Genomic DNA, 12,232 nt, shown 5'->3' with positions numbered 1-12,232 from the left:
TGAATATGCAATTGCCAAAAGAAGGAAGAGGAGGATGAAAAAAGAATGACGGTTTCTCCCTTATTTTTATCAAAAGGGTTGCTGCCAAGATGGATGATAGAATCTGTAGGAGTGATTAATGACCACAATCATGAAAGCTACCTTACAGTCTCACGTCTGGTAGGACTACAAATCAGAGGAGGCATTAAGAAAGTCTTTAAAAACAAATTTGATTTTTTTCAATTTGACTAACATCAGAATTAAGTGACCGTTGGTAGGTAAACTACAATCTCAGTTTTCATCTAAGAAAAGAAAGTAAACCATGAAAATCGGAGCTAATTCTAAACCACTGGCTCAAATTCACAAAAATGTTAAATATTATCACCATGCATTTCAAATATTAATCCATTTTTAAGTCAAATAAATTCCATGAAATACTTACAATATAGATTAGAAACCTATAACTCAAAATAAAGAAAAAATATTCCTCTTGTAGTAAGTGAAGGCAGCCATTTGTTACAAAAGTAAGAAACCAAAGAATGACATTTACTTTTTACCAGAGATAAGTAAGAAGGCATAACAGACATCATGTAATAGGATATAATAACTAACATTTAGGTGAGAATGCATTCCCATAATTGCAAAACAAAAAGAATATTATTAAAATACTAAAGTGTAAGTTACTCAAAATATCCAGAGACATCAGTAAGACATTTCTATTATCAGTATTTTACTTATCTATTTATTTATATGCATGAAAATATATGTATATATTTATATACACATATATAGTGGGTGTATACTTATACCATACCATCTTTCTTGCTAGTTATATGACATATTAAAGATATTTAAAATGAAATATTTATAATAGTTTTCCTATATTTAGAATAGTATCATATGACCTACAAATATTGCTTAGTTGTATAGAAAGATCACGAGAACACAAGAACCAGGTCAAAATACACAAACCTGGTCAAAATACACAGGTTATTTTTCTTTACTTTTTGTTTTTAATAAAAGAACTATAGATAAAAAGAGAAAAAACAAAAATACTGAAGACCATGATTTTCCCACTAGCTATTATAAATAAGGAAAATTCTGTTTTCCCAAATTATAACTAATACACAAATTTATCAACAACAACAACAAAAGGAAAAGAGAAGAAGAAACTACTATCTTTTTAGCATTAAATATTTACCCTTTTTTCTTGTAGGATTCGTTCTACCAGAAAGACCTGGCAAAACTAGCACCCGAAAAGTACTCATGGCTTTCTAATTAGTATATGAAAAAAATACCCATAAAAACATTTTAAGATAAACAATATGCTAGAAATAGTTTTAACATGATCAAAGAATGTACTATGTGCTATATAATTGCATAAAACCTGCTTTTTCCTATTTACAATTATCTGATTCAGAAACCATTTTTGAGGCAATTTTACTTGACCACCACCCATTTCCTATTGTGACAAATTATTCAATACCCAGTATCTTCAATAATTTTTTCAGCATTAGAGTATTTAAGACTCACGCCATAGATGAATGTATAAGAACAATACATAAATCAATATTTAACAACTACAGCACCTGAATATTAACAGCCAAATTCTGAAACATCTGCTCTCTCTCCTTAAAAAAAAAACAAAAACAAAAAACTCCCTTAAATATCTCTTTTAAATGGCATCTGAAAAATAAATACTCTCAAGAAAACACAAATTCACATATGTTCTGACAGGAAACATCAATATACAATATTTTAAACATTTCGAGAAGGCAGCACAGCCTTCTGCGTGCTGCAACAGACTCTTCAGATCTGCAATCCTGCTGCAGTCATGAATAAACATAATCCTCTGAAGTTCTAAGTATGTGTGGCCATATCAAGGGCATGAAGCATGCACATCAGATTTGAAATGGATTTACATTACCTCCAACCTTAGGGCCACCTGCTGAACCAGGCTTCCTTGCACTGTTGACAGGATTTCCGGATGTTTTAGGTGCAGGAACCTTGAAGGCTGAAGCAGCTGACGATGGCCTATTTCCATCCACTGATTCTTCATCATCAAAGCTTTTATCTGTATAAAGCATTAGAAAAATGTATTTTAAGAGAACTAAGCTTTGCTTCATGTTCCATAAGACTCAAAAATCAAATAAAGCTATATATAAAGTCATTACTTTCTAAGATATATAATACCAAATAAAGCTGCTTTGAATAAGCATTTACATATTGGTTAACACTGTATAAAATAACCCACTGCAATTTAAAATCATATTGCAATATTATCATATTTCCTACCTATATATATATAAGTCAAACATAAAACCAAATACATTGACTCTAAGAATAGTAAAAAGCAATTTTCATTTCTTTGCTACTCATACAAGCATTTTCTGCCAGCTCCTCCCATAGTGCATCTTCCAGCACACCCTGCCTTATTCCTTATACCCAGATTCTGCAACTTACAATCACAGATCCGTTTGCAAATCAGTCGCCTCATTCCTCTGAAAGCTCTTAATTTCCCTCACCCTAGGATGCTCTGAATAGATCACATGGCCAAATACAATAGATTTGATACTAATCAAAGATTCTATCAAAAATAGACAGAAACAACCACAGAACCACCACTGAGGTTTGTGCCGGCATTTTTCTTTCTCCTCCCTGCCCTAGGTGCTGTAACAGCCAATCAGCTACAAGGTGACATCATCTTATGGCAGCTACTGCCAGATGAAAGGTAAAAATTCTCCATGTATTTAAAAAATTCTCTATGTAGCTGCAATTTTTATTCTATATCAAAATTTCAAAGGCATTCAATACTAAAGGTTTATAAACCTAAGTTTGTTTTCTCCTATCTAATTCACATGAAAATTTACACAAATAGAAAATAAGATTTTATGCAATATTCATTCTGCTGAGTGCTTATTATTGCATCAGTTAACACACAGAATATCAGTGCTCGTTACTGTGCATAATTAACTCTGTAATCTCACAATTTGCTGTTTATTTAGGCCACAGAAACCTAACTGAACAATCTGTTCTCATAAATGATTCTAAAATATTCTACAAAGTTCCTTTCAGAATATTTATGAATAACCACACTAGTATAACCTCCCCGTATAAATGAACCCTTCCACCACCCCCCCACCCCACCCCACCAAATCACAAGATGTATGAATTTTACTCGTCTGAGAAGATGGTTTTCTCTAGGACCCTGCACAAACCAACTGCAACAAACAAGATGGGCGAGGCAGAGAAGCAGCTTTACCACAGGCTTCAGATCAATATGCCAGAATCTTTTAGTCTGCATTCTTTAGCTATGCAAACACCGAAATCAACTAGAATAAAATCATCCCTACAAAGGACTTCGAGCCCGATTATAAAATATACTTTAAAGAAACTACACCAAACAAGTGTTAAGACTGTTTTAATTACTGGAAAAAAGAATTAAATAGACACCTAAATCTAATATAAACCACATTCCATTTCAGCATGTGTGTTTCTTAAACAGCGCAACTTGTAGGGAAAAAATACGATCTAGTAAAAATACATATGTATATTTTTTAGCATAATGCTATTTACTTGGGAGCCAGTCTGGATCAATTAAAACCTGTGCTTTATAGAGACTGCTCTGTTAAAACCACGTTAATACAATTTCAAATAAACTTTTTTTTATCACCACCATACTTAGAAAATGTAGCTAAGAGTGATAGAGGATATATACAAATCTAGAGAGATAGGTACTACAATACTCAGTATCCAGAAGTTCCCATGGAAACAGTGTTCTGTTCCTACACACACACAAGAATTGAAAAGAGTAAATATCTCTACCACTTAAAAATAATTAACTCTTAAAATTCTCAAATTAGGAAATTAATTTTTAACTTTTTAACAAGACAAGACAGAGAAAATATACCAATTAAAGTATGCAGCTCAATGCATTTTCACAAAATGAATATGCCAGTGTAACCAGTCTCCAGACCCAGATCATTATCAGCATGCTACAAGCACCCGCACTGACCACCCCGTCAAATCACTATTTCCCACCAAAGCCAACAAGCCTTAACTTCTAACACCATAGTTGGTTTTGCCTATTTTGAACTTTAAAGGAATCATACAACAGGCACTCTGGTACCTAGCTTCTTTTCATTCAATATAATGTTTGGAAGATTCATTCTCATTGCTTATAGTTTTATCGTACATGAATGTACCATAAGTTATTAATACCCATTCTACTGTTGATGGACATTTGAGTTGTTGCCACTCTGATATTATTATAAAATAGTGCTCCTAAGAGGTAAGCAAATAAAGCTGAAGAGTTCTAAGGCTTTTAGCATTATTGTGGAAGTAGTAAACACAGTAATTTATTTTAAGTTGTAATAAGTCAAAGATGCATATTGTAACCTCTAGGATAGTGGTACTCAAAATATGGTATTCAGAATACAGCCCAGCAGCTGAGGATCATCTGGCAATTTGTTAGAAATGCAAATTAACAGGCCCCAACCCAAATCTAGCAGAACAGAAACTCTGGAGATGGGGACTCTGCAATCCATGTATTAACTAGCTCTCCTAGTGCTTCTGATGCATGATAAAGTTTAAGACCCACTGCCCTATGGCAGGAATTAGCAAACCTTTTCTATAAAGGCCATATAGTAAATATTTTAGGCTTTGAAAACCATACAAACATGTAGCCTCTCTGTGAAAGTACTCAGCTACACGATTGTAGTGTCAAAGCAGTGATACATGATATGTAAATAACGGTGGCTATATCTCAAGAATTTTACATACAAAAACAGAAGGATTACTGAATTTGGCCTGCAAGCCATAATTTGCCAATCCCTGCTCTAAGGGTAACCACTAAAATAAGAGTAAATGTATAAATAAATAGGAGAAAAGTAAAATAAAAAGGATTTGATTAATTGAAAAGAATCAGGAAAAGAGACAAAAAGATAAACCAAGTGAATAAAATAGAAATAAAAGGTAAAGAGGCAAAAATAAAATCAAATACATCAGTAACTACCTTAAAAGTAAATGAACTAAATATACCAAGTAAAAGACCAAGACTGAATTTTTAAAAATAGGTTACTTAAGTGAGATATAATATATTTACATATAAGGATCACATAAAAGTTAAAAGAAAATGATAAGAGAGAGACAGACCATGGCAAACAGTAACCAAAAGAAAGCTGTGCATAGCTATACTAATTTCAAACAAAGCGGCTTAGGGGGAGGGGATAGCTCAAGTGGTAAAGTACTTTCTTAGCATCCACAAGGTCCTGGGTTCAATCTCCAGTACCTCCTCTAAAAAACTAAATAAATAAGTAAACCTAATTACCTCCCCCCACAAAAAAACCACAACAACAAACAAAGCGGCTTGAAGAAGCATTACTAGAGATAGAGACTTTTAATAATGGTGAAGGGGCCCAATCCAACAAGGCGGAAATCAGAACCCTACATTTTGATGTACCTGTAACATAACTTCAAATACATAAAGCAAAAAATGAAGAACTAAAAGGAAAAAGATAAATCTACAAACTCAAAGGAAAAGACATTTTTACCCACCTCCAATAAGGTTATACCTTTTTTGACCATAAGCTAGCTAAAAGAATTCATAAAACTAATTCATCATCACAAGCCCCCAAATTAAAAATATTTTGTAATTTAATTTATATACATAGGTTATAAATATTACAGGCTTAAAATATTTTCTTAATAATTGTAAAATATCAGAACAAATCCTAAATTTCTTCGTAGCACCTACCACTTCCTGAAATAACAGATTCTTCTGAGTGAACTGGAAGTGGGCAGGAAGTTTGTCTTGTTTATGCTATAACCCCTACACATAGAACAATCCCAGGATAACTATCATAGCTAATAACACTTCTTGCTCCCCACCTCTGCCCTCCTAGAGTTTATCATCAACATAATGTCCTCAGTTGAACAAAGTCACATCACATTGCTGCTCAAAATATTCCTATGACTCCATAATAAAGCCTACTAGGACTCCAAGATCTATGAGATCTTAGACACCACGTAGGTCTCTCCAGCCTCATCTCCTACTTGCTCTCCAACCCAGCCCCATTAGTCTCCTCACTGTGACTCATATCAGGTGCTCTGCATTTGCTCCCTTTGCATAGAAAGCTCTTCTGCGCCATAGTCACACTGTTCACTCACCTCCTTCAGGTCTTTATTCATCTATCACTTTCTCAGTGAGGTCCTCTCTGGATACTAAAATTATAAACTTTCCAATATCCTGACACTACTGATCTATCCCTACCTCCCTGCTCTATTTCTCTCCTAGTGCTTACCATTTATATACTTTACTTATTTTATTATCTGTCTCCTTCCACTGAAATGTATTATTTATGAGAGTGAGGACTTTTGTCTGTTTTGCCCACTGCCATAACTCCAATATGTAGAATAATGCTCAGAATGGCGTGATTCATAGTGGGGAAGACCTTCTGTCTCCAGAAAAAGCGTTACTAGGTTATTTGAAATGAAACTCCAAAGAAAAACAACTATAAACACTGGGTAAAATGCACATTTAAAAAAATCTTCTTAAAAACTTGACAAATAGTAAGAAATGAAAGGATAGAACTTGTACATTTGAACAACTGAAGGCTTGTAGGGCAAAGGGAACAGAATTTAAAAGCCACGTAAGATGTAAAGTCTAACGGGAGACTCTTCCCATCAAAAGCTGGTATACCAAGCGACAACATTTGCAAGGTTAAAGTGAACCATAAGTAAGCCCTTACTTTCCCATAGTCTTTTATTCTTTTCAAACTTTTTTTCAAAAGAGAGCAATAGGGAAGTAAATTAAATGGAGGACTTCATTAAGGTCAACTGTTTGGACAGTCGAGAAACTCAAGCCCTTAAACTCAGTAGGCTCACACTGGTAGTATTCCCAAGCAACAACCAAAGCAAATGCAAAATTTTCCTGGAAGAAAGTCTACGGCCTTCCATTATTTACACATATAATTTTCCAAAGGTCACTCGGCATGACAGGAAACAAGACACTGTGAGCAAGAATAAACAGAAAGAAAGAGACAATAGGAACAGGTCTTAGAATTTCAAATTCAAATCCTAGCATTACTAAGCACAGACTATAACATACCTATACTTGGAAGCTTTACAAGGCAAACTTGAAAATAACTTCAGGGATCAGAAAGTTATAAAAAAAAAAAGTGACAGATCTTTTAAAAAATACCCAAAACTAGAAATAAAAATACAGTAACTGAAATTTAAATTCAGTAGACAGACATAACAGTAGATTAGACACAACTCAAGGGATCATTAGTGAACTGGAAGATAAATCAGAAAACGTCACCCAGGATATATACAGCAGGTGCTTTAATATTTAATGACTAAACAAAAAAGAAAGGATTAAATACAGAAAGCAACATATAAATCATGATTATGTTAACACCTCTGTTTTCACTACAGTGTTCCAAAAAGATAATACTACGGTTTGGTGCAGAAACTGAAAAGGATGAACACATTAAAAAGTTCCAGCGAACAGAAACTAATAAAGTGAGCAGGCTGCAGTGGTTACGGGTATGATGGAAAAGAAGGTGGGAGAAAGGAGGAGAGGAGCTGATAAGAGTAGGAGAAAGAGATGGAGAAGAAGAAGATGATGGAGGGAGGAGAAGGTAGAAATCAAGGAGGAGAAGGGGAGGAAAAGGAAGAGATGAAAGTAGAGAAGAAATGAAGGTGGAGAAAGGAGAAAGGGAGTAAGAAAAGGGAGGGAGGGGAGAAACAGGAAGAAATCAAGGAGGAGAACAAAAGAAGTCCAAGTAGGAAAAGGCTTTATCTTGTTCTCTTCATATAACACTTGGAAACTGTCCTCAGCAAGCACTGAGATAATATGGAGCCACATCCCATATCTGCATACCCCAAAGCCAAAAAAACTCTCAAAGTCAAGCTTTAGCTTGTTTTTCTTTTTAAATTCATTTGGTGGCAAAATCTGAACTGATCTGAACTAAGTTTATAGTAACACATGACATGAACTATGAAGAGACTACTTATTTTCTTTATTTTCTCACACTGAATTTGTATACCTTTACCTGCAAACATATTAACGTGCTTGATAACGAGGTACAGTGCCAGACCCAGCTGGAGCTGTTATATCCTGTATGGTGTAGGACCATATTACTTCTCTAAAATCTGACATATTCTAAATTCCAATACACAACTAGTCCCCAAGATTTCCAATAAGAAATAGTAAATTTATATTACCATAATCAAGTCCTTTCCCTTTTTTCTTTTTTCTTTCAAGGATAGCCATATATTCAAACGGCTAGTCAAACATTCCACTTCACTTTTATGGGTCCATTTATTCCACACCTGAAGTTTCTGCTTCTGAATTCATATATGGCCCCATCTTACACGGCAAACCAAAGAGCAAGCCAAAACTTTATACTGTGTCTCAAAAAGGAGAGTTCAACTAGTGTGGATTTTCTTCAGTGAACCAACGAGTTCAGTAAAAAGCCACAACACTACGAATTTTAATGCACAAAATATACTCTGTAAAGTTCCTCTTTTCACTTGAAGCTATATCCTTCCTTATTCTAATTAAAACAATGAGCAAGAGGACTCTAGATTGCTGATCTGTTTCACACTCTTGCATATCCAGTAATGACCATGGTCACAGCTAAATTAGCAACTGAGATTAGGAAACAATAATCCCTATAAGCTATTATACCACAGGTGTCTCAGAAAACTCAAACACATTTTAGTTGTCTACTCCCCACTCTGCTTTTACACTAGGATACTCTCCTAGTGTTTCCTCTGACCTCACAGGTCCCTGTAGCTCAGTATCTTCCTCCTTTACTCAACCACTAAATGTAAATGTTGAATATCCTCCTTCTCTCCGGACTACACAGTTTACAAATGGCTTCAACTTTTCAATAGTCTTAAATATCTTTGATATGCTGACAACTCTCAAATGTCTGTCTCTAACTTAGACCGTCTTTGAATTCCAAACCTATATATTCAATTGCCTACAAAACATCTCCCCCATGGATATCTCAATGGCATCTCTAATTTGACATACGTAACCCAACACTAACACCATCTCCAAACCTGTTCTCCCTAAATCTTCCCCACCCCAGTAAATGGTAAGAGCCATCTATCTAGCTGCTTAAGCTCACAACATAGGAGCCTCATTTCAAGTTCTCCTCTGCCCCGCATAGATCATCTACCAACATTTGTTGTTGTATATAATTCCAAGTAATATCTCAAACCCATTTATTTCTCTTTACCTCTGTGGCCACTCCCAATCTAAGACCAGGCCAGCATCATCTCTGCTTCTACTGCTTATAGCAACTTCTTAACTGGTCTCTTTGCTTCTATTCTTGACCTTCCACACCACAAAATAAACAATGAGACCCTCTAAAAAAAACTAATATGGATCAATGGCTGCTGGAACTATTAAGTGAAAGGCTGATGGGGAACTTAATAAAGAACAGATCGGGTTTATAACATCTAAATCCATTGTTCAATATTAATATCACAAAGATAATCAGTCACAGTATGCCTTCTGATACATATACACAATACCACCTGTAAAAATGTATAACTCAAATCCTCTCCCCCTGAAAAAAACAAAAACAAATCAGATCTGATTCTGAATAAGCCACTAGCAAAATTTTAAACTTTCAGGAAATATAGGGGATATAAAAACATTAAAGAACAAAAACATAAAACCACTATGGCAACTCAATCAACAAAATCTAGTATGTGGGAAGACATTATCTGACAGATGTTTTCTTCTTCAACAAATAAGTGGAAAGTGGAGAAAAAGAGAGAGAGATGAACAGAGCCTTAGGAGATATATCGACTAATTTTAATGGTGAACCTGTTTGAATCCTAATTCAAACTGTAAAAAGATTTTTATAAAACAATCGAGGAAATCTGAACACTGAATATTTGATAGTATGGGTTAATATTTTTAGATGTGACAATAGTACTGTAACTGTCTTTTAAAAAGATGTTTTACTTTATTTTATACATGTGTATGAGTGCATGTACATATATGTGCACACACCCCCCCCAGTCCAGCAGGATGGTGGGGCTAAGGGAAGACAGGGATACAGATAAATAAAGGTTAGCTATGTACTGATAATTTCTTAAAGCTGGATAAATGGGTAGTAATGGAGGTTTGTGATAATAGATTCTCTATTTCTGGGAATGTTTGGAATTTTTCCTTAAAAAATTATGGTAATTTGAATAATTTTACTCTCTTGCTCAAAACCCTACAATAGAATCCAACAAAATGATAAGCAACATAAAATGACAAGAGCAAAGAAAATGCAGGGCAGAGAGTATGTGAAATCAGCACCTAAAAGATAGCAACGATGTCATACAAGACGCCAATAAAAAGGATGAGAGGCTTTTGAAGAATAACACCATACCAAAGCTGCAACTTAAAATTCTTAGAAGCAGACTGAAACAGCAGAAAGAACTGATCTACCTTGTAGAATGACAGAGAAGTGACCATTTCTAAGCCAGCAAGTACAGGGCTGAGTAGCAAAGAACAACCAAAAATCTATGGAATGATTTCATCACTAAGCTCTTTCCAGCCCAAACTCAAGGAGCTCAATATTTTACATACAGGTGTGCATGAGTGTGCTTACCTGTGTGCGCATACACACACACACACACACACACACAGAGATTATGAAAAAATAGAACCACCAGAAAAGGAAGACTGTTGTTAGAACCATTTAAACATTTGTTTGCCAAAATTAAAATTTAATAGAAAGACTGAATGAGAAGGTAAAGGAAATCGCCCAGAACACAGAACAAAAGATAAAGACATAAAACTTGAGAAGACAAAACATAAAAGACACAGTAAATCAACCCAAGACATTCAATATTTGACTAATAACAATTCCATAAGGAGAGAATAAAAACTAATGAAGGGGAAAAATTTACCAAAAATAGAAGATTTTGTAGAGCTAAAGAAAATCAAAAGCCTTCAGAAGTAAAATAACCAAATAGTAATAATTTAAAAAGTCTTCCATTTAAACTAAAATAAAAAATCTCAGTAAAATGATTAAATATTGAAAATCCAACTGCTTCAAAATAAAACAATCACTAGATTTTAATATTCATATGAAGATACTGTGTTCTCAGCAGCAAGTTAATCTTAATAATTAACTATTTTATTTATTAAAAATTAAGTCCACTCCATACAAAGTTTAAGTGAGGCCAAGAAGTCTTAACCAAGTCTCTTAAAATTTCTAGGCAGATACTAACTTACTAGTTAAAAATATATTTGAAGATTTTTTATCCTCTTCTGTGAAGGGACCTTTAAAAATTCTAGACCTTTAATAGTTCAACAGAGTAAAGGGACAAACACAATTTAAACCACTGTTTAAAATTAAATAACAACATATTCATGATAACCATAATATCAAACTAAACAATAAATGAGGCTCGTAATAAGGCTTATTTAGAACTTTTACAAAATCTAGTCATTTCAGGTAGTTAAGTTTTCACGACAGCTACAGCTTGGTTATAACAGCTACCAAGATCAACTATACAGTCTACATGTACAAAGAAAACATGTAAACCTTTTCCTGAAGATTCAGGTTCATTAGTAACATCACGTTTGAGGATATGTTGCTATCGAGGCCCAGCACCTTGCACCCAGACATCTACATGGTTCTACTTGAAGGTTTTCAATCTTAGTGTCCTCTGCTTATCTGCCTTTATTGTTGGTGGATGCCCACTTTTTTCTCCTTATGGACTCTTTTCTTTTTAATTTCACTTTCTTTTTTTATTGAAGTATAGTCAGTTTACAATGTGTCAATTTCTGATGTACAGCACAATGCTTCAGTCATACATGAATATACATATATTCATTTTCATATTCTTTCTCACTGTAAGCTACTACAAGATATTTTATAGACTCTTTTTTCCCCTTATTGTTGCTCCTGGAAGAAGAGTTTAGCCTTTTGGCGAGTAAGTTAAAGGACTGCTTTCTTTCAGTGATTTACACTATCCAACCTAGCATATCGCATAGAATATTCAAGAGTTTGCAAGAAGAGAGATCTACTTAGCATTAATTTCTTGCTATTGTTCCCCACTCCCAAAACCAGTAGTTAAAAGTCAGTTTGGAGTGGTCTCAGAGAACTGACCTCAAGAAAATCAAGGTTATGCCATCACTTGTTTATATATTTTTTAAAAATTCATGTTTGGAATAACAGACTGAGTTGAAATGTTTAAAGTTTAGTAACAGTTTATTTGCAACAAA

General features: G+C 34.3%; 1 protein-coding gene across 16 annotated transcripts in view; it reads right to left on the bottom strand.

Moving 5' to 3' along the window:
• CLASP2 (cytoplasmic linker associated protein 2) overlaps window positions 1–12,232 on the bottom strand; it is a 153,282-nt gene that overhangs the window by 101,579 nt on the left and 39,471 nt on the right. For all 16 annotated transcript variants that reach the window (XM_074345330.1, XM_074345319.1, XM_074345324.1 and 13 more), the window contains one exon: window positions 1,907–2,053. In XM_074345330.1, coding sequence (XP_074201431.1) covers window positions 1,907–2,053 — 147 coding nt within the window. The remainder of the gene's footprint in view (window positions 1–1,906; window positions 2,054–12,232) is intronic.

Source organism: Camelus bactrianus, chromosome 17, assembly GCF_048773025.1.
Source record: "Camelus bactrianus isolate YW-2024 breed Bactrian camel chromosome 17, ASM4877302v1, whole genome shotgun sequence".
Lineage (NCBI taxonomy): Eukaryota > Metazoa > Chordata > Mammalia > Artiodactyla > Camelidae > Camelus > Camelus bactrianus.
Note: the sequence above shows the minus strand (reverse complement) of the source record. Positions and strands in the feature narration are given on the sequence as shown.